Raw genomic sequence first — 23,948 nt, 5'->3', positions numbered from 1 at the left:
TTTACATCACATATGATGCATGAAACCATGAAACTCATGGGAATCCAACACTCATTCACAACTCCCTACCACCCCAAGCAAATGGTCTTTGTGAAAGATTTAATGGCACTCTGAAGAATATGTTAAGAAAAGTGTCAGCAGAAAAACCAGATGATTGGGACAGATACTTACCAGCAATCCTATTTGCTTATAGTATAGAGAAATACCCCAAGAATCGACAAGCTACTCCCCATTTGAGTTGATGTATGGACGATCACCTCGCGGCCCGATCAACGTAGTAGCTGATATTTGTGAAGGGAATGAGGAGGACAGTAATGAAATTATGTTTGCTTACGTATATATGTAAGAAACCTGAAAGACAGAATAGAGGACACGTGTAAGCTAGCGCAGGAATCCGTCAGTAAAAAAGCGGAGAAATACAAAGAATACTCTGATCGCAAAAGCAAATCAAGAAAATTTGAGATTGGTGACAAAGTACTAATACTCTTACCCGTTGACTCCAGTAAACTTTTAGCTACATGGAAAGGACCATTCAGAATAATAGCAGTAAAATCTAATGTTCATTACGAGATTCAAATTAACAACACAACAAAGGCATTCCATGCAAATATGCTAAAAAAATATTTTGATAGAGACACAGTGTCGCAACCTATGTTTACTAATATTGAAGCTTCAAATGCAGGATTAATCATACCGTTGGTCATGGGACACAGACACCCGAGACAGAAGAACAAACAAAATTCGCACAATTGCAACCACCTAAGACAAAAGAAGTACGCAAAGTACTTGGGCTCCTAAATTTTTACAGGAAATACATTTACAACTTCGCGCACATCGCGACACCACTAACAAATCTGACAAAGAAATGGTCACCGAACAAAATTGTTTGGACAGAAGCGTGTCAGAATAGCTTTAATCAATTAAAGGCATTACTCTGTTCAGAACCAATTCTTAAATTACCCGACATGTCAAAAGAATTTGTTGCAAGAACTGATGCGTCTGATAAGGGCATTGCAGACGTACTATTACAGGAGCATGAGGGAACTCTAATGCCTTGCTTATATGCAAGCAGAAAGTTATTGGACAGAGAATCATGGTACTCTGTAATAGAGCGTGAAGGACTGGCCATCGTCTTTGCTTTAAAGACATTCAGCAGATATCTACTGCTAAAAGAGTTTGTGGTCGAAACAGACCATAAACCACTCACGTACATAAGAAATAACAAAATGAATAACAGTAGAGTACTAAGATGGAGTTTGTTTTTGCAAAATTACACCTTCAGTATCTCTCATATACCAGGCTGTGAGAAGATCCACGCCGACCTACTTACTCGATTAGTGTAAACACATGAGATGGGTATAACTTAACCCACCCACCTCTTATGCATACTGTTAGTTACCTCGCAAATTATGCCAAATCAGAGCGCACAATTTCGATAATTTTATTTGTAAACATGATGTCCCAACTTAATGTAACATTGAGTATACATTGAGTATTGTTTGGATATATATACCATACCCATTCATGATTTGGGAAATCTTCTCTTTATCTATTATTGTTATGAATTTTCACTCATTAATGATTAATAATAGAAATGTCAATATTTCATTTACATTTTCATTCATTTCATTCAGTAAATTACCTTCATATCATCGACTTAAATCATGCTTCATTGCCATCACTATTGTTTATCACAATGATTTGTAATCACATTGCCATCATGTTGTTCATCACAATGATTTGTAATCACAATCTTTCATTGTTATAGTCACCCATTCATATACCTCCGTTAATATAAACATTTCCATGTCTAGTTAATAAATAATTTAATTGTAGCACAAATCATAACAATGGATTAACGCTAGAGTATCATGATAGCAAATTTACTTACGTTTGTAAAATCTATCTTTCCCATCATGGTTAAAGAGTATATTTTATACGTGGGTGGGGGGTGTCACAGTAAAGGTTGTTCACAATTGGATTCAGTAGTCTCATGTCACGCAGCCCGGCAACGGCGGCCATCTTGGTTCTAAACAAAGAAAATAATTACTTTATATTCTTCAAGCTGGCTAGAACTTTTCATATGTCTTGTGACCATAATGTGTAAAAGTCAAAACATGATCAAATTTATGGGGGTTTTTTTCTCCTCTGGATACGTTTTTATGCTCGCCGGAGAAATATTTCATACTGCGTCCGCCATTGTTCCGATAGTTTAGAGCCAGTGTTGCTAAGTTACCATGCGTCATTAGGAAGGAAGTGATGTTACGACTATTGAATCCTATTATCTTATTAAATTTTATTTTATTAAGAACTGAATTCATCTCACTCCAGTTATATTTCGGTAGGCTTAGATAAACTTTACCTTCTAATATTAGATCGTCTTTCCTTTTATAGCCTTCCCTCGAATTAATTTCTAATTAGTGAATACTTTTCGTTCTACATTCTGTCACGTCGCCACTTATTATAAAAGCTGATAGGTCTAACATTCTACACTCACTTCTCTCTACAATCTATGCCGACGGCCAGCCGCTCCATTCCTCATATATATTTGAAGATTTTTATCTTTTGGTACTTTGTGGATATTTTATCTCCACCATCAAGACGCCGTAGCTTTTACCTTTGACGGTGTAATGCTCAACATTTTAAGGATCAAACCTGAGCCCGCTGTCGTAGATATATCTAAATAACCCCTTCCCAACTGCCTGGAAGTGGAACATTACAAGCCTGAGCCCGTTGTCGGAGGAACATATAATCCACGCCTTTCAACTGCCTGGAAATAGGTACGGCAAACTGCCGCTAATGCGCTCTGGCGGACAATGTTCGATGTGTTTTACATAAATTTTACTTCGTTGTATTCCATTAAATATCAAAATGACAAGGATAAAATTTATACCAATCGAAAGCTTATTCAAATCCCTTTAAAATGGTGTCTAAATGATTTATCTGCTTTTTTTGAAGATAATTTAAGTGGGTTTTGAAACAAGTCACTAATCGGCTCGCCCGCTGATGGAAAAAAACGAACTTTTCGCGATCGGTCATCTTGAAGAGCTTGGCGATTTCGGGCCATGGGTGGTATCGGATCAGTAATTGGTTTAAAATGTGCACAAGATCTTGACGTTTCGATCGATACCAAATAACTGTTGGTTTATTTAGGGGAAGCGATTTTATTTTTAAAATTTCTCAAAAACAGGAAGATTAAACTCATTTCCACAAAATTTCAGCAGACTATTTTTACATTACTGGAAAGCTCATCCATTTTTCTCTTAAAATATGGAAATGCCGTACCGATTATAAGTATCGCCCGCATTCGCCCAGCATTTAACTTTGGTAAATAAACACGAGTTGCACAGCCCAGTCAGTGAGAGCAAAATGGCGTGCCGACCAGAGGCTGCCTCGACGGACACATTTTTTGTCTCCCTTGGCGATTTATGGGAAATATGCATTTTTTTGCGTTTTCGTGGCGCTTAAAATGTAATTAAATAAAGAGCTAGAGTTCTGAAAAAAATTGGTGTTGTTTAATTTCTATGAGACTCTAAGCAGTTGAAATTTTGTCATTGTGAGCCCGATACTTTTTTTATACGAAGTCCCGAAGTTGGGTGCTGAAGCAGGGTGTCGCGACGACGAAATTGTCAAATTTTCAAATGACCATATCTTCCTTAAAAATTGAGATACATGTATGATATTGGTATCAAAATGCTCAGAATTGCAAACTCTTTTAAGCAAAAGTGACTAAATTGAGCATTGTTGGGTTTGAAAAATCAGTTTTCTGTACCTACTGGAAACGTAACCTTACAAACCTGACATTATATCATCATAAGTTACGTAATATATTCACATTTCTATTTGTAACTGCCACAATCACAATTTATCTCTTTTAATTAAATTTCATCTTAAACAAATCGTTAATTGTTTTTCATTTATAGTAACTAGTAAATTCTGGGGGCTCATTCTACATATCTTTATGCATAATCGAGTAGCTCTTTACTCACTTGAGACCATGACAATATCCATGCATACGGAATTTGAAAAGAAGCAATGCTGAGGGGAAAAAAACACAAGGAACATGTTTCGTGTTGCCTCCCTAAGTATATACATCAAGTTAATTCAGGGAGCAGATATACTCATCGACTATGACTGAATCACACAATTCTCAGCAAGCACCATTCAGGCTACGAGGCTTACTACTACTACTACTACTACTACTACTACTACTACTACTACTACTACTACTACTACTACTACTACTACTACTACTATTACCTTGTTTATTATAGATGTTTGAAATATAAATTTTTGTATACTCTTTTACAGGGGAGGCATTTAGCTGATTTAGTAGAACAGATATTACAATTTTTAAGGTGAGTTTTTATGTTCTGAGATATTTAAATGACATATTGTCAGATGGTTTTATTGAAATTTAAAAATATTGCTTGAGGGACCATATGTGTGGCTGGCTGAGAAAACCCGGGAGGATGCGCAAATTTCATAAATTGTTATGTATTCAGTGGTGTAGACCACATCTTTCTGATCATTTACCACTGTAAATTTTATTTCTATGTCTAACAGAACCCAAGTTATGAATTGCTATGGGAAACACTGAGTACAGAGAAAATTGAGTTTAAACTTTTCCCTTTTATTTCTTACTGAAATAGCATGATATTCATCAACAGATACTGCATTTTTTACATTATCAGATAGAATAGACACCCTAGGTGAAATGTAATAAATAACAATGTGAAATTGAATATAAGCTTCAATTTAATATGTGAAAACTGTATACGAACGAGGAAGTGTTGGAGAAGGTGAGAAAAGGAAGAACATTGATCAATACCATCAGAAAGAGGCAGTTACGGTTTCTGGGACATGTGTGGAGAAGAGGTGGAATAGAAAAGTTGGTAACATCTGGGATGATCAAAGGAAAGAGAGCTAGAGGAAGACAAAGAATGACTTATTTAAAATAACCTAAGAATGGCCAAATGTGATTTTAAAAGCAACACAGATTGCATGTGCACCGCAGAGGATCGTGATTCGTGGAGACAGCCGAGCGGCAACGTGCTCAAGAGCACAAGCCACGATGGATGATCTCGGATTGGAGCGAATGCTTCTACGTCATAATACCTGTATTTGCAAAATTCAATTCTCTTTAAAATTATGGTAATAAATTGAAACCAACAATAATTATATTTGCAAGGGATTAATCTCGATAGTAAAAGACATACCGTTTCAATGTTTTCACTTTCATTGTTGGACATAGATGTTTGTTTTTAAGGGCTATACAGCACTTGCAACACATTTAGGTTATATCAGCGCCAGTAAAAAGGAAAAAAAATGGGATAGTAAAAAGTTATAGAATTACAAATAAAGCTCCCAAGAAAAAGTAAGACTTAGGGGAACTGAGTACAAAGAGGGATCAGATGTAGATTCCAAGAGCATACCACCAATGTACTTTGAGATCACCTATGTCTCATCCGGACACAAGCGCAACAAAGAGGAATACACTCAAATGCTTACTACATTATACATTCAAAATAACAAATATAATAATAATACATATCAGAGAGATGGTTTACAAGGAAAAGATATCATCTCCCAAAACAATAACTATGCATTTGACATAGAAACTCACTACTTAGACTTAGGATTCAAACTCAACAGCACAAGGAGTTGTCAAATGAAGTAGAGGTACAGCATGATTGGCAACCCAGTGTTCCTCTAATATATCCCTAGTGGAACACCAAAGCAAAGCCATACAGTGCTTCGTGATAGGGCTAATTGGTTGCAAAGTTCTGTTGAAAAAAGAATAAATACTGACATGTCCCAGTTTTGGATAGACAGACAATATTGGAACTCTGAAAACATTACATGCAGCCATAAGCTGCCACATACCCATATGAACACCAGCCTGACAAATCTTCAGAACCTCGGGCTGACATGTCTGAGTGACACTGGGATAGTGAAAGTCTGCAAACAAAGAAAGTGTGGCCAGCTCATCAGAAGGAAGATTCAGATATTCAGATGAATTGTTCACAAGCTCTACCACAATCCTGCACCTGACCTCAACATGATAATCTTGTGACCTAAAAACCCAAACACTAATGGACCGTGGCACACAGTTACCATCTGCCTCAATTAATAGAGGATACAAGTCACCCAAGCCATCTGGCACTAAGGCTAGGGCAGACTTATCCACAGAGCCCTTACAATCAAAGACAGAGGGGTAAGCCAATTGCCCTGGAAGCTCAAAATGCGCCAATAATCGAGAAAAGGAACCAACACAAGCAGTCATATCACTGTATGACTTACAGTGAGTCAAATGATCTGACAGACGAAGAAAGAACGATTCCCTAGATTCTTCTACTTCTACCAATAAAGGAGTTGAAGATGAAACAAGGACTGAGGACTACCCATCCCCCAACAAGTCACTAGCAACCACGACAGAAGCCACATCACTGGTAGAACCAGCTTCAGAGACAGGGGAAACTGCAGATGCAACAGCAGTAGAGACAGGAGAAACAGCAAGTCCATCAGGACATTTCTGCCACCCTAAAGACCTGTTCATCCAGACAAAACCATTTTCACATTCCCTCCACACACCATCTCGACAGGGACGACAGAAGCAGGAAAGATTGCGAGTGGCAACTGTGTCATTACCAACTCTCTTGATACTGTGCACCCGTCGAGTCCCTGGCAAAGTGGGAATTTCTGAGGAAGAGATGTCCCGTGCCACTTCATCCTGATGAACAAGTTGGAAACTACGTCTTACATGAAAACAGCCCACAGATCCTAACTTGTGAAACTGGTTGCAGTGTGTAAACATGGCCTCTGCACTCTGGATGTCAGCTCCTGAGCAAACATCCTCCTCAACGAGCCACTTGATGTCATTGAAATTCCTACGAGCGGTGTCTGAAACTCCTGTGAGCCATATTTAAAGTTGGCGTCTCTGTGAAAACAGATAAAATGGACATTTCGGATTTCCCCTTTTATCAAAAAAACAGGATGAATGAAACACTAAAGATGAATGAGATAATGTGGTAGTGGCATGTTAAGATGAATAAACAAAAACATAGATGGGCAGGAAATAGTATGCTCCTTTGTAAGGAAGCCCGAATTAAAATAGAACAATATATATTTATAAAAGGTGCGCAATTAATTAAGTCAAAAGAGGGGAGGAACTGTGTAATGCAGTACAGAAACTGAATTAAAATTAAATGTATAATGTTGTTGGAAAATAAATACAATGGAATTGGAAATATAAAAAAAATGTAAGGGATGAAGGTATTAGTATACTCGTCAGTGGCAGTAGCAGCAGCGGAAGCAACAGTAATACTTTTTGTAGTAGTAGTCGTCGTCATAGTAGTTTTAGTAGTAGTAGTAGTAGTAGTAGTAGTTATACCATGTTTACTCAGATATAAACATAATTATGTTATATTTCATTAATCGTTGGTGAAAAATTAATAAAAAAATATGGGAACTAAAAACAAGTGAAGAGGTAGACCATCACTGACTACGGTCAAAGACTGATTATTTCAAATTGTATTTTGTATTGATATTAAAATTTACATTGAAGAGACAAATACAAATTATTTCCATTATATTGTGATTGTGATAGAATGAGATAGATTCTGGATCAAGATTGTCCAAACTGAATGAATCAAGCCGATTGCTTTATCAGCCACCATCTTTAATAACTTGTCCCTAGAGATGTAAATCTTCCAGTGTAATCAATAATGTATACTAAATGAATATATGTAAATGAAATGTAAACGATGTAAAAAGATAATATTCAATAAGATTGTAAAGACAATCTGATAGGTTGAGTTGTGAGGAAAGTAGAATTTAGGGATCACAACGTAAACAAACCCGATTTAACCACCTATCCTCCTGGGTTTTCTCAGCCATATATATATTTTTGAATAAGAAAACATTTTTTTAAAAATCGCTATTAATTCAGTTATTGTCTTGGCATAGCGCAATAATTTGATCAGGAAGTACAAATTGATTTATGGACAAAGTCCTCCTGCCAATAAGACAGCAACTTTGGTTGTTGAAACTATATTGTGCTCTGCCCTGGCCTGGTACAGTTGGTGTTGTTGTTTCTGTTATGCCATTATCATATCATTTTCTACCCAGAATCTAGTTTAAAGAGGAGCAAACAATTGCCTGGTATTTCATGATACAAACAATATAATAAATTTATTGAACATCTATTCAACTACCGCATTTTTATGTTGCTTATTTAATTGAAAAGAAAGTAACAAATGGAGCTTTTTAGCCGAATAGTTAAAACAATCTCATTACGGATAAATGGACCTTGTTTATGTTGTTATGTCCACCTTCAGAGTTTGCAGAAAACATTTGGAGACAGAAACTCATTGTATTATAAGATAAGTTTATTTGGGGTTTTTTTCATGAGTGCATTTATATACATCCATATTCGTGATCACATCTTTGAACAGAGTTTGGAGAACTAAAGATATCTCCCTTCAACTAAAGCTAAGACTTTTCAACTCAAACGTGAAGTCTGTCCTACTGTATGGATGTGAAACTTGGAATGCATCACAGTAGGGTACAGATTTTCGTAAACAGGTGCATGCATAAGCTACTCAGAATAAAATGGATGGATAGAATTAAGAATGAAGAAGTATTTACAGCAGAAACCAGTGGGAGAGGAAATAGGAAGAAGACGATGGAGGTGGATTGGACACACCCTTAGAAAGAATGACTCCACTGTAACAAAGAAAGTATTGGACTGGGACCCTCAGGGCAGAAGATCGAAGGGAAGGCGACAGGGAACATGGAGAAGAATTAAAGAAGCTGATATTCAGAGAAGTGATAAGACATGGAACGATATAAAAAAGTAAGCTAAGGATGGAAACTGTTTGACTGTGACCTATACTATGACCCAGGGTGAAAAAGGCAATGATGATATTCATGATCTGATAAAACATTATAGGTACTCTAAGTGCTTTACCATGTTTTGCTATCTCCTGATGTGGAACAGTGTAATTTAACACTCACTCAGGAAGAGACATGAGGACTCCTGAGACAGTAGTATAATTTTTGGACAAAGGCAACTCTGCTTTATGTCGAGGGGGTAGAGGGAGAACCAACATATTTTATGGAGATAAAAAAATAAAGTGAGTAGATGTGACTCATATATAAGGAAACAACACAAAACAAACAACGTTTCGGCCCTTGGCCTTCGTCAGGAGACAGTAAACACAAACACAAATATGTAAATTTACAAAATATCACATTTTGTCAAATGTGGAAATAAAGTTAATGTGAGGAAAGGGCGTCGAGTGTGGATGCAAGAAGTGGCGCGAGATAAGGAGAGAGGGGGGGGGGGAGAGAGAGAGAGAAAGAATGAGAGAGAGAGAGAGGGAATGGAAAGGATATGTATATGTTTGTGTATGTGTGTCTGTGTGCGTATGTCTGTGTATGTGTATACATAGTAAAAGTAACTGCAAAAAGGTCTTTAAAATTGGGATGGGGGTGAGAGAGCGATTGATTGGGTGGTTAGTATATTATACCAAATATATATAAATGAACAAAGAGAGAGAGAGAGAGAGAGAGAGAGAGAGAGAGAGAGAGAGAGAGAGAGAGAGAGAGAGAGAGAGAGAGAGAGAGAGAGAGAGAGAGAGAGGATGTAAGTTTCCGTGAGTGGTCGGTCTAAGACTGGTAGAAGGAGTTAGTGTGTAGGTTGGTATGTATTAAGGTAGAGATGAAGGCGGAGGAAAAGGTAAGAAAAAATATTGGTAATTTTAACGTAATTGTTTATTTTTTTGGAGAGACTTTTAAAAAAATGGGAGGGAGGGGGGGGGGGGGGGGGGGGGGGAGGATCTATTTATTAGAAGAAAATGAAAGAGGTGAGAAAGGGAAAGGAAGTAAATATGAAAATGAAACTTGGATCTATTTATTAGAAGAAAATGAAAGAGGTGAGAAAGGGAAAGGAAGTAAATATGAAAATGAAACTTATCATAATAATAATAATAATAATAATCATAATAATAATAATAATAATAATAATAATAATAATAATAATAATAATAATCATAATAATAATAATAATAATAATAATAATAATAAAGATAATTTTTTAATAAGGCGTCGCAGTCCTAATGGCGCTTGCCGTGAACTGTTTTTGTTCAAGTGGATCTAACGATTTCTATAGAGATGGTTCTCCATTTCTCTCTGTCCTGTGCCAGTAGTTTTAGTTGAGAGAGGTCTTTGTTGGTATGGAGCTGACTTGGAAGAGGCAGAGGAATAATGATAATAGTAATGCATATATATATATATATATATATATATATATATATATATATATATATATATATATATATATATATATATATATATATATATATATATATGTGATAACAACAATAATAATAACAATAATAATAAAAATAATGATGATAATAATAATAATCATATAATCATGATAATAATGATAATGATATATAATAAATAAATGAATAAATAAATGGGCAATAGATGAAGGAAATAAATAAATAAATACGAATAGATAAAGATAAGAGTAAATAAATAAAGAGGCAAGTATATATGATTGAATAGTAAAATTTATAATCGCCATAAGACCCATCACCGCAAATGTTTCACAGTACTACAATCGCATATTGGGTAAATATAAAAAAAGTAATCAATAAGAATAATAATGCAAAAGATATATGACCCTAGTACACTCAAAGAAGGAGCAAAAGTAAGAAAGTGAGACAAGAAAAACATCGCCGCCTCCTAATTTTGATATTAATCGTACAGTAAAATGCAATGCACTTTGACATATGGGGCACTTGGAACGTGGCCCGAAGATGTACATATGTACATACATATACACACACACACATATATATATATATATATATATATATATATATATATATATATATTATATATATATATATATATATATATATACATGCACATATATGCATACATACATTTTTACATGGTGTATGTTTAGTACGTGTATGGAGTGTACACATAAAGGCAGGCGACAGAGGCAAAAAAATATATACATATATAGGAGTGCCAATTGGTGAGCAAACTCGGGACCTATTTTCAAGGTCAAGTTGAGTTCCATGCGAACCCTGTACACTTCCTACAGTAGATAAGTAATGAGATAAATAAGAAATGCGATCGCAGCACGGGCTGAAAATATTGTGATAGCAGGGATTATGGACGTGTTGGTTCTAAAATAGTCATGATGATGATATTAATAATAATAATAATAATTATAATGATAGTAATAATATAAGATAATAATAATAAAAATAGTAATAATAGTAATAAATATAAAACTAATAATAATAATAATAATAATAATAATAATAATAATAATAATAGTAACAATATTAATTTTATATATATACCTATATATATATATAAAAGGATGAGTTTGGGACGATCTGTGGTTTTGTCTTGGTTATTTCTTGTGGTGGGAATAAGGGCCCGGGATCTGGAGATGGTGTTGACTTTGTTGAGCGCTGTGCGAAGGATATGATCGGGGTAGTTCCGGGCTCTGAAAAAATCAATGAGTTCTGTCGCTTTTACTTTGAATGTTGAGTCCTGGGTGCACAGGCGTCTGAGTCGGAGGAGTTGAGAAAAAGGAATAGAGTTTTTACAGGGTATGGGGTGAGAACTTGAATAGCGCAAGTAACAGTGGCTGTCAGTGTCCTTGTACTCGAGTCCTTTTTTTTTGTCCTTTTGCTCCTTCTTTGAGTGTACTAGGGTCATATATCTTTTGCATTATTATTCTTATTGATTACTTTTTTTATATTTACCCACAAGGTATCACACAGAAGTGCTGAGGCAAAAGGGGGTTGCATATATATGAATGTCTAAAAAGGTGACATCGGTGGGTGACACAGTGCTGGTGAATTTAATTTGGGGATGAAAGTTGTTGGAAAAATCAAAGAAATTGGTTAGTTCTGATTCTGACAACACAGTGATGCCAACAATGTCGTCGATGTATCTCAAAAACACCTCAGGTTTGGGACCAGGGAACGAATCCATAATTTGTTTTTCCAAATACCCCATGAATAGGCAAGCATAACTAGGTCCCATTTTGTGCCCATGGCCACGCCGCTTACTTGTTGGTAAAACTTGCCATTAAATTCAAAACTGTTGAGGTTCAGGACAAGAGATGTTAACCTGAGTACTGTGTCGACCTCAATATCTGTAGGAGGATTTTTGTTGAGGAAAAATTTGACTGCTTTAAGGCCATCAGAGTGGGGAATAGAAGTATACAGTAGAACTCGGAAATAGCGAGTTTGACGGGTCCACTCATGATTACTCGCTATTTCCGAGTTCTCGCTATTCCCGAGTTGCCAGAAAAGGTCACTCGGCCGTACAAAAAGATGGAAAGACAATGTGTGTGTGTGTGTTTGTGCGTGTGTGCCGCAAATGACTGTGTGTGGATAAAGTGGGTTGAACACGGCCTTCGTTAACTACGTAATGATGGCCACGGGTTGAAGTTGATCCACCCCTAAAACCCACCCCTTCCATTTCCATCAAGATTTCATGTGTGTGTGTGTGTGTGTGCGAGTGTTTGTATGCACTAGGCATGTTTGATGAGGTAAGCAAGCGCATCGCTCAATCACTGACCCACTTAAATGATGGTTCCACGCTCCCTTCTCTCGCTGATCGTGTCGTTCGTCGCTGACCGATGCTGCTAAGTGAGGCATGTTGACTGCCAGTGCTTACCTCGCGCGTTGCGTGGCACCACATTGAGTGAATAATTGACCCCCACCCCCAATACACACACACACGCACACAAACACACGCACCCAACCCCCACCCAAATTTGTTTCTCCTCCTATGTACTACTACAAACTAGGCTACTATGTAATATTACTCGTAACGAGAAATAAGAAAAGGAAAGAAGCTAGGCTAAAAATATTTAAATCACCCTTGTCTGTTGTTTTGCTTTACTTCATTCGAAGTCCTTGGCTGGGGCAGGAAATGCTCGTTATTTCCGAGTTGACCTCTTTTTCATACTCGCTACTTTCATGCTAATTTTATTGACTCAAATAAGAGAAAAAAAAACGGGGATTTAGATTTTACTTGCTATTTCCGAGTTCTCGCTATTTCCGAGTACGTTACTTTCATGTTCTACTGTATAGGGATGAGACGTCCATAGTGAACAAGAGGCGGGGCTGGGAGTCCGAAATGGTATAATCTTTAAAAATATTGAGGGCATGGTTGGTGTCCTTGACATAAGTGGGAAGTTTATGCACTAACGGTTGGAATATCAAGTCAAGTAGATCAGAATCAGAAATTCTTTCTGTAGGACATGACCATGCAGAAACAATGGGCCTACCAGGGGGAATGTCTGTTGGGGTTGTCATTTTATGTATTTTGGGTAACAAGTTAACAGTGGGGGCACCAAGATCGCTGGTAGGGATGACAAGATTATGCGCTTCGGGTGGTAGGAGTCGAGTGTTTATTAAATCTTTGATAGTCTTTTGGACAACCGTGTTGTTATATAAAGTGTTGTCTTTCTGCAAAAGTTCGTAGTATTGCGTGTTATTGAGCTGCCTCAGTATATTTTATACATTCATCTCTGATAGGGCAAGGAAAATATGTGCCAGTGCCAAGTGCCTTTCCCACGCGATGCTCTCAAGTTGGATCTGATCATAGTTTTTGACCTTGTCAGTCCTTAGACCTATCTCCGGTCGTGTTGTGAGTCGACTGACATTACCATTTCACTCTAACTCTACGGAAACTGCATCTATAAACTCCATCTCTATGGAGCATACGTCTCCAACAAATAATTTTTTTTTTTTTTTAATATTTGTTTCCTCAATAGTATTTTAATATATCTTCATCAGGTCCAGTCCTTTTACAGACACCAGTGACCAGTCATGGCTGGGTTTCTTACATAATGCTGTGGACCACAATGTAAAGAAGTTACAGAAAAGTACATTGCCTGACCAAGGGCATGGATAGGAGAGGGGAGAATGGGGGGGGGGGGGGGGGGGGGGGGGGGTTAGGGAGCAGTGGTGGATAAGGGAAAGAGGGGATTTGGAGAGTGGGTGAGAGATGTTTTTTTAATTTTTGTTGTGAAAAATAAAGGTGATGAAAGAGATTGAATTCAGTGTTTAAAGTGTTCATGATATGTCAACTGCACCCCATACTCATAAGAGGAAACTCCATAAACGGAATTATGTGACTCACCAAACTTATGCTTAACATCAAAACTTGAAGTTCCGCAATGAATGTGTTTCATTTTAGATCTTGGATGTTGCGAAGGACAGGAAGATGGACCTTTATTAAGCCAACCTCTTCACAGACTACTGGGAGGGGAAGGTTTTTCAGCATCCTCACAGGACTAACCTAAGAACTGTTCAAAAGGTGAATTATCGAGTTATTACATCTTTTTCCTTGAGCCAATTGATAGTGAAAGAGGTCATCTATGGACTACCAGTCCAACATGTACCTCCCTAGTACTTGTAGTTTTCTTGTACATCAGGGCTGCATTGACCTACACAGGGGTATGGACCACTGTGCATTACAAGCAAACAGTCATATCTTCGTGCATTATTGGTGGCCACTTCTGGTGAAATGCAAAGATTCCATCCCTTGCTTTATAGTCAGATATTCTTCCTTTGAAGGATGATGAATTTGAGCTTTCAATCTGACTGAATGATAATGATACATTATTTTCGAGCACCAACAAACCCTCAGAGTGTAGGTAGGTATTGCAGACATATAAAGCCAACGGGTTGTGAGGAAAAGAAGTGAAACAGTCACATAGCGCCATGAAGCAGAACAAGTGACCCATTCTAGTTCTTATGTATCCCCTGCATGCTAATCAGTTTAGGAACATCCGGTTGAAACACTACAGTACCTACCCTCAAGGCAGACAAAGATACCCTGAGAGTGTTCTCAGAATCCTTATTACTTTGTAGTGTATGCCTAGATTGAAATTGGAGAGACTTTCTTGTTAATTAGAAGCCACATACTTACCTCTATACAGGCAGACAGAAGCACTGGGTGGGGGTCTTGACCTCCAATAGTGGACAGAGAACTACTTACGGTCTCTTGTTATCCCCCTATATCTGTTTTCCAACTTGCTTTCTGTCTTTGTCTTAGAATGAGATTACTTGGTTTTATCCTGGTCCTGGCTGAGAGGGAACCGTTCAAATGTATAGTTGGTTTTGGGAGATGATATTATTTTCCTTGTAAATCATCTCTCTGTCATGCACTGTATATTATGTTTTGTTTACATATTATGTATGCTTTGTAAAAATGTGAGTGTATTGGGGACCTCTGCTTGTGTCTGTATGAGACTTTTCGGTGATCTCAAACTAAGTACTTTGATAGTGTGCTCTTGGAATGTACATCTGTTTTCTGTTTGAACCAATTCCCTTTGTCTTACTTTTTCCTGGGTGCTTTAATTGTAATTCTACATAATATATTCTATATGTACCGTCCTGCATGTTAAATGTTGCTGTTGGCCATGGACCTCTTGTAAAGCGCTTTGGGCACGTTTAGTGGATATTGAGGTATATAAAATCTCATTAAAATAAAAAATCAATTCTAGAACTTAGTACTATCTCATTGTCTTCCCTTTCACTGGCCTTGATATGACCTTATGTGTTGAAAGCGCCGTAAAAACCTTAAATGCAAACTGGTAGTAGCATTTTCTTTTACCCTTTGAATAAGACACTGTTACACAATATCTTTCTGGGTGTGGTCTTCTGACCTCTCATGATGGGCAGAGAGGTCACTTTTGCTGTGTCTTCTATCCTATATATATGTTTTCCCCTTCCGTGTTGCTTTCTTTTTGTTCCGGATTGAGATTGCTTGGTTTTTACAAAAACTTCATTTAAAAAATCTTATTCATTCATTCATTCATTAATCCCATGATCCTGGGTGGGGTTCCTGACCTTGCTTTGTCTTCTATCCCCCTGTATCTGTTTTCCAACATGCTTTCTGTCTTTGTCTTGGAATGAGATTACTTAGTTTTGTCCTGACCCTGGCCGGAGTCCTTGGCTGGTAGGGAAACAGTCGAATGCATAGTTATAGTTTTGGGAGATATTTTTTCCCTTTTAAATCATCTATCTGTTGTGAACTGTTATATTTTTTTTTAAAACACATGATTTGTAGACATTTGCGTTTATTCCTCTTAGTGGGATCTTGTGCTGGTGTATAGGTGATCTCAAACTAAGGACATTGTTAGTGTGCTCTTGGAATCTACATGTTCCCTATTTGCACCAATTCTCCTTTATCTTACCCTCAAGTCCTTTAAATTGTACATCTCGAATGTTTTTACTATCCCATTTTCTTCCTTTTTACTGGCGCTGATACGACCTAAAAATGTTGAAAGCGCCGTAAAACATTAAAAACAAAAATCCCAAGATCTGATGATCGTCAGGGGGATCCAGATCCCACCACTTTCTGTCATTCTTGTCTATTGTTGGTCTTCTCCAAGAGTTCATTCATCTTCATTCCTGTCCATTCCTTGATATTGTCCATCCAAACTTTCCTTTGTCTTCCTCCTTCAAGGGTACCCTCCATCACTGTTCTGTACAAACTTTCATGCCTCACATATTGTGGCCAAACCATGACAGTTTCTTCTTCTAACTGGTGATGAGGGGTTCTGCACAATCTTGTACTTCTTCCAGTACGTCTTTATTAGTTCTGGGTTCTGTATATGGCAACCGCAAGAGTTTTCGATATATAACTTTTCACCTTAAAGCCGAGATTCTGTGCTCTAATTCTGCAGTTAATGCCCATGCCTCGCAGCCGTATAGTAAAATGGAAAGTACCGGTGATTTGTACAGTTTACATTTTATTTTGAAACTGATTGGACACATTTTTGTCTCCGTTCGTGTTACTGTTGAAATGTAGTGTTATAATCTTGAGGTTATTCTAAAATTATAAGACTGTTGTTAGAGCCCACCTGAGTTTTGAAACGAACTGTACTACTTCATCTGCCCATACATCTGCATTTACCCAATACTGACCCTTTTTTAGGAAGATTTGGCCATCATACCACCCCGCCAACTCATTCCAATCACTCCCCAGGGGCTCTTCCACGCCTGTTGTTTTCACACAACTTCTGCTCCTTACTACTATTACTTCTACAGTGGTGATCGCCAAAATTCTCATTTGTTGGGGATCTGAATAAATGGGCATTTAGACGAAGTTGATAAAGACTTAAAGAGCAAGATGAGTAAATATGAACATTTATTTCACGCATTTCAACTGACACACAATCAGGGGCGTGGCTCTATTGGTTCAAATGGTGCCTGGCACCACATCCATGTTTTAAAAATGGATAACAGCATTTTAAAAAATATATAAAACTGAGAAATGGTATATATCGCCTTTTATCAACAGTGCGAAACAGACTCCCTTTCTGTCACAACGCCTTCTATCCACGCTTTTCTCCCGATTCACACAGTCCGTTGATGACTGTCAGCGACTGTGTACCATGGCTGAGCGAGTGACTGGATTTCCCCACTCCCCACTCAAACGATTGCAAGGTGCGGATTTTCGCTGGCTCCATTTAAGGCTATTACTATATATACTATATTCACACATTGAATACCTGAGAAAATGGCCCGAATTTTTACTATCTTCACATACAAGAAAAAACCCGCCTCAGGTGCCGAGAAATTTTTGCTCCAACTCTGTTGGGCTGGGGAAAAATAGCTAATGTTGGTAATTTACGTCATAGTCATAGTATGGTAATGGTAACTTCGACCATCTTTATTATTATCAAAATCACGATTATTAAGTTCATTTGTTTCTCTCTCTCTCTGTCGTGATTATTGTATTGTATATATTAATTTATTATTATTATTATTATTATCATCATCATCATCATCATTATCATCATCATTATTATTATTATTGCTGCAAAAATTGATATGAAGGAATGTGAACGAGTTAAGTCAAACATTTCTTGATAGTGATGCTATATGCTAAATGCATGATCTTCGCGTGAATATGCGTGTTTGACTTTGTGTGTGTGTGTGTGTGTGCGCGTTTCTCTCTCTCTCTCTCTCTCTCTCTCTCTATATATATATATATATATATATATATATATATATATATATATATATATATATATATATATATATATATATCTACCTATCTGTGTGTGTGTGTGTGTATATTTTTACGCAGTTATTTCCCTTGTTTAATATAGCTGTAATAGGTAAAATCTAAGGCCTTAAACCGATGATACGTTATGATTGATTGCCAGAGTGGTTCTATATCAGATGTTTTTTCTATGGGTCTTAGCGACCTGTATGCTAATTTTCATGCTTTCAACCCGAATTTGCACGGTTTTAGCCTAATTCCCCCTACTAATATTACATATTCTCATCTCTTCTGGCTCCTACTCTGATTTTTGCCTCCATCTACTACTACGTGGCCGAACTCTCTTCCTCTTGCATTGTGGGTTCTAGGTCTGGGTGGGGATCCTGGCCTCCCATAGCGGGCAGGGAGGTACATACTGTGTCTTCTATCCCCTCATATCTTATCCAACAAGCTTTCTGCCTTTGTCTTGGAATGAGATTACGGTACTTGTTTTTTTCCTGGCCCTCGTCGGAGTCCTGGCTGAGAGGGAAACAGTCAAATGCATAGTTATTGTTTTGGGAGATGAATTTTTTACCTTGTAAATCATCTCTCTGTTATGTATTATTATATTTGTTATTTTTAATGTATAATGTAAGTGTAAGCATTTGAGTGTATTTCTCTTTGTTGGATTTTGTGCTTGTGTCCGGATGAGACATGGGTGATCTCAAACTAAGTACATTGGTGGTATGCTCTTGGAATCTACATCTGATCCCTATTTGTTCCCATTCCCCTTTGTCTTACTTTCTCTTGGATGCTTTAATTGTAATTCTAGAACTTTTTACTATCCCATTTTCTTCCTTTTTACTGGCGCTGATATAACCTAAATGTGTTGCAAGCGCCGTAAAACCCTTAAAAACAAAAACAAAACAGGGATTGGCGTGTGGTGCTGGTTTCTGGCTTCCTTAATGTGTGTCAGCGTAACAATGACAGAGACCCCTCCATAGGGAATAGCAAATGAGGCAGAATGGGAAGTCAGGAACCCCACCCAGCCAAGTCGTTTAGAACCTTATGGTTTATGCAAATAAACATTGTGTTTACATAGTTTCTGTAGCATTGAATGGACAGTAAAATTATTTGTGAATTTTTTGATAGGATGACAATCCAAAGTATAGTACTTTCCACCACACCTTAAAGACCTAGCAACCCAATCATTTTTATGGACTCCCTTTGTTTGATCGGCGATTTCTACAAACTGAGTTGACATCTCTCTTTTTTTCCTCCTACACCTATTCTCTTCTTAAATTTCAATCACTTTCTGTCAATATTATTTTTTAATCTACATCCCATTCTCCACTTTGTCGAGTCTTAATGGCACAAGGAATAATTCTTTGCCTTTTTCATTTATACTGCCTCATTAGCCAACAGCTACTCTTATTGTTCTTACACATTATCTTGAAAGCATTAGAATAATGTTTTTACCACTGTCTGAATCTCCAACTCAAAATTATAACCATTGCAAATACCGTTTTCCCACCATCACAATAGACAATGCATCTTCCAATTTTTAACACATTGGAACGGATTCTCGTGTGTCTTTTTGCAATTCATAAAATATCGCTAGGGAAATAGGTATTCCAATACTATTATTTTTAAAAACATAATCGCATCTTCAACACAGTAAATCTACAAAATCTGTAATTAGGTAACTGTGGACGAAAACAATCAAGTCTAGCAACAAACTGGAGTAATTTTAGCTGATGTCGAAATTGGATCACCTGTCTTGTGTTTAGAATAAAGAAACAAATCAAATTTGAAATATTACAAATGGCTTAAAAAATAAAATTAAAAAAAAACTAGGACTGGAAGGTCAACCCCAAAAAATAAAAGGTTGTTGATTGATAAGAGGTTTTATACGGCTGTTCTGTCATTAAAACTCATTCACTGACTGATAATATCAATCCAAATATAACAATATTGAATGTACAGTATTTTTTATTTTTTTTTATTTTAACAATTCAAACTACACATTCTGATGGCAATTATCTGAATATAATAAAATTAGACACGTTATGACATTGAAATTGCATTGTCTGAACAGGCCCTCAAACCACTGACGCAACCAAATTCAAAGACTACAAAAATATAGAATTCTGATTATTCTTTAACACAAACCAGTTTTCGGCTCTTTTAGTTGATGATAATATAATAAGAATTGGTTTATGCCAGTGAAGATTCACACATTTGGCTACAACTGGACCTTCTAGTTATACATGCTTTCTGGATTCGTGTACCTTCCACTTCAAAACAATGCTGTTACTGTTGACAGAGACACAGTTACATGTTTATCACTATCATTATTAAATATTACTACCAATATCAACTGAAACATCTATCTCTTGGAAAGTGATTGAATATTTTCAATCGGCATATAGACCAGGCTCAGCACCGAAACCACCCTGCTAAAAATAATGACTGTGTTGCCAATGATGGTTTAGTTTCTATTAAATCTCGATCTGTCTGCCTCATTCGATACAATCGATCACGGCCCTTTCTTGCTTGCAGAGTTACATGGGGTCAGAGCACCCCAGTGACTTGATCAGAGGATCATCCCAACATCAGTGGGATAGCAAAATGACCACCATGGGACATTACAATGGTCAGACTATGTCTGACTGGTGCATAGGATTTTCAAAATGGTGCTCTCTAGATGAAGCCTCGTCATTTTTTGCATTTGTAATTTTGTGCTGCTAGATTTAATTTATCAACAAACTTTTAAAAATTCCAATTCAATGAATGTTCAATTTACGACTTTTTATGACCATGGATGCAAATTTATGACCATTTACGACTTTTATGACCAAGAGGTTAAATTTACAACTTTTTAACGAATTTTCGACCTTGCTGGACACCCTGGTCTTATCTTAGTGGTCATTGCTAACAAATAACTGTAAATAATATCTCGTCTAAAACCCAATCTCTTGAATTTGATGTGCAGCTTTCGGTTGTTTTATATGTACAGTACATGCCGGCATTAAACACGCCGGCATAAAGCACGTTTCGGACTCAAGCACGCTAAACTGCTCTTCTTACCGAATTTTTACTATATAAATTGCACGCCTTCAAGCACGGTAACTTCGGCTTCGGGCACGCTTCATTTACAAGACAGTGAATACAATCACCGGGGCCGACATACTACGTTTCAACAATGACCCATTACAATTTGAACAGCGCAGCGGTGAGTGTGTTAAGACAAACACAAAGAACTTAAGTAATAGTAATAGTAATAGAGCTACACATCTAAGTACGCGTGATGCAGTTGCCCTGTGCCGTGTGGGTAGTGTGTGTAGCTTTGACACCCGTACACAGCGGTGAGCATAGCCGAGTCTCATGCGTGCTACACACACTTCCCGTCGTTTATAAACGGACAGTGTTGCCAACCTGGCGTATTTTTGCCATCGAGTAACGGTGAAAAATGGATGGCAGATTTTTAAAACACTAACTATTTCTTCTTCCTCCCCCCCCCCCCCCCCCCCCCCCCCCACACACACACACACACCAAGTTACTTCTAACAATACACGTAATTCTCAGCCAACTCTTATTGACTGAAAAATTATAGGTGTATCTGAGACAATGAAATACGTTGGCGAATTTTTGGTTTCAAGTTAGTAAACCGGTTGTTACCATTTCATTTCCCATTCGACCACAGACTGAACACCTCGTTTCCTTACTTATTATTACCAATTGAGAGTACGTTACAGGACGCCTTAGATTAAATTTGATTGAGCAAATCCAACATCATGGCAGCCACAAGAACTTGTCTCACTATGGAGCAAAAGTTGAAAATTATGGAAGAGATGGAATCGAGCCAAGTTCAAAACTTTGTGGAGACAGCAGGGAAGCATAGCGTTTCAAGATCAGTCATTTCCAGACTGGAAAACTAGAGAGGAAACCCGTCGCACCGCTACACATTTTCAGAATCTTTCAAGGAAACAGAAAAACTGTTTCAAAGAAGAGGATGTCGATATTGCTCTTAACATCTGGCTAGGGCAGAAAAACAACCAGAATGCTAGGATCAATGGGCCCATCCTGAAATAGAAAGCTCAACAATTGGCGGAAGAAATGGATCACGACTTCACACCATCGGATGGGTGGTTGAGCCGCTTCAAAGAACACCACAGCATCATATTCTGTCCCCGCGGAAAATTGCAAATGAAAACCTAAAAAATTGCACCAAAAATTGCATGCAAAAAATGCAAAAATTGCAAGGAAAAATTGCAAATTTAAGACATTGTTTTCAATAAACAGCGCACAATAATTTATTCTTGCTTTAATTCTATGACAAGCACAGTCCACCAATTTTAGTTGGTATATATTATACAGTATTGTGTCCATAAATTATATTAAATTACATTGATATTGACATTGCATACTCAGAAAAGAAATATTATGCCAGGTATATACAGGGGATGCCACCAGGAGATTTTGAAAAAACCCCAAAAAACAATACTTTTACACAAATGCATGGATTCCTAACATTTATGTGGTAGAAAAGCTCATAAATTAAAAAAAATATTATTATTATTATTATCATTATTATTATTATTATTATTATTATTATTATTATTATTATTATTAATATTATTATTAATATTATTATTATTCCAAGTACACCTATACATCATAATAATACAGTGGAACTCGGGAATAACGAGGTCGAGGGGACCTAACATAAAAACTTTTTATTTCCGAGTTACATGAATCTATGTTTATGGGAGTATATTAAACACCCATAATAAAAATTAAAAAAAAAAATAAATAAATAAATAAATTTAAAAAATAAAAAAATATATATACATAAAATAGATTGATGTTAGCAATAAAACTATTATTAAATGGTATCTTTAATAGTTTTGTGTGACGGTGGCAGTAGTATTTTCCTATGTTTAGCATTATATGATTATATGTGACTCCAGAACATGGAAAATTGCAAAAAATTGCGGCAATTGTCAAAATTGCGAAAAATCGCGGCCGCGATTTCCTGGAGGGACAGCATATTCAAACGGGAGCATGGGGAGAAACAATGCACAGACTTCGAGTCAGCCCACCACTGGAGAGAGCGTGTGATGGATTATTCACCCAATGACATATACAACGCCGATGAAACAGGCATCTTTTACAAAGGTCTCCCGGATCGTGGCTTTGTTAACAAGAATGAAAAAATCAGTGGTGGCAAAAAGCAAAAGGACAGGTTTACTGTTCTCATATGTGCCAATATGTCTGGCACTGACTATAAGAAACTTCTCATAATTGGGCAAATTGCCTCGAGGCTTTCCCAGCAATGTGTCGAAGCTTCCCGTCGTTTATAAACATTCCGAAAATGCATGGATGACATCTGACATTTTCACCGATTTTCTTCGAACGTGGGACAAGTCACTCCGCCTTCAAGGAAGATCAATTGTGCTTCTTGTTGACAACTGCAGTGCGCATCCCAACCTAACGGGTCTTACTTGCATTAAGTTGGAATTTTTACCCCCGAATACCACCGCGACACTTCAACCCATGGACCAAGGCATCATAAGGAACTTTAAATGCCATTATCGTGCTGCGCTAAACAACATCATCATCAGCGAGCTTGATTCTGATGAGTCAAAGAAAGCCATCGACATGCTGCCTACATCACTGTTTTGAGAGCCATATACTTGATGCAAGAAGCATGGTCGTTGGTTACTCCCGAGACAATAAAAAACTGTTATAAGAATGCAGGTTTCGTCATCAACCCAGCAAGTGACGACGTGACAAGCGACGACGTGACAACCGCTACCACCCCCCTGACGTTCATTCCACCAGAAAACTTGGATCCCGGAATATTCAAAGAATTCATCGCCGTGGA

General features: G+C 37.2%; 1 protein-coding gene across 2 annotated transcripts in view; it reads left to right on the top strand.

Moving 5' to 3' along the window:
* The window catches only part of LOC144977228 (cyclin-D1-binding protein 1 homolog), a 90,311-nt gene extending 76,324 nt beyond the window's left edge, over positions 1 to 13,987 (top strand). For both annotated transcript variants that reach the window (XM_078922226.1, XM_078922227.1), the window contains exons 10-11: positions 4,312 to 4,358; positions 13,854 to 13,987. In XM_078922226.1, the coding sequence (XP_078778352.1) occupies positions 4,312 to 4,358; positions 13,854 to 13,971 (165 nt within the window). In that variant the 3' untranslated portion in view covers positions 13,972 to 13,987. The remainder of the gene's footprint in view (positions 1 to 4,311; positions 4,359 to 13,853) is intronic.
* Positions 13,988 to 23,948: the final 9,961 nt, after the last annotated feature.

This window comes from Berghia stephanieae, chromosome 7 (assembly GCF_034508935.2).
Source record: "Berghia stephanieae isolate SIO BIC M18660-M18661 chromosome 7, UCSD_Bste_1.3, whole genome shotgun sequence".
NCBI lineage: Eukaryota > Metazoa > Mollusca > Gastropoda > Nudibranchia > Aeolidiidae > Berghia > Berghia stephanieae.
This window is presented reverse-complemented; position numbering and strand designations above follow the sequence as displayed.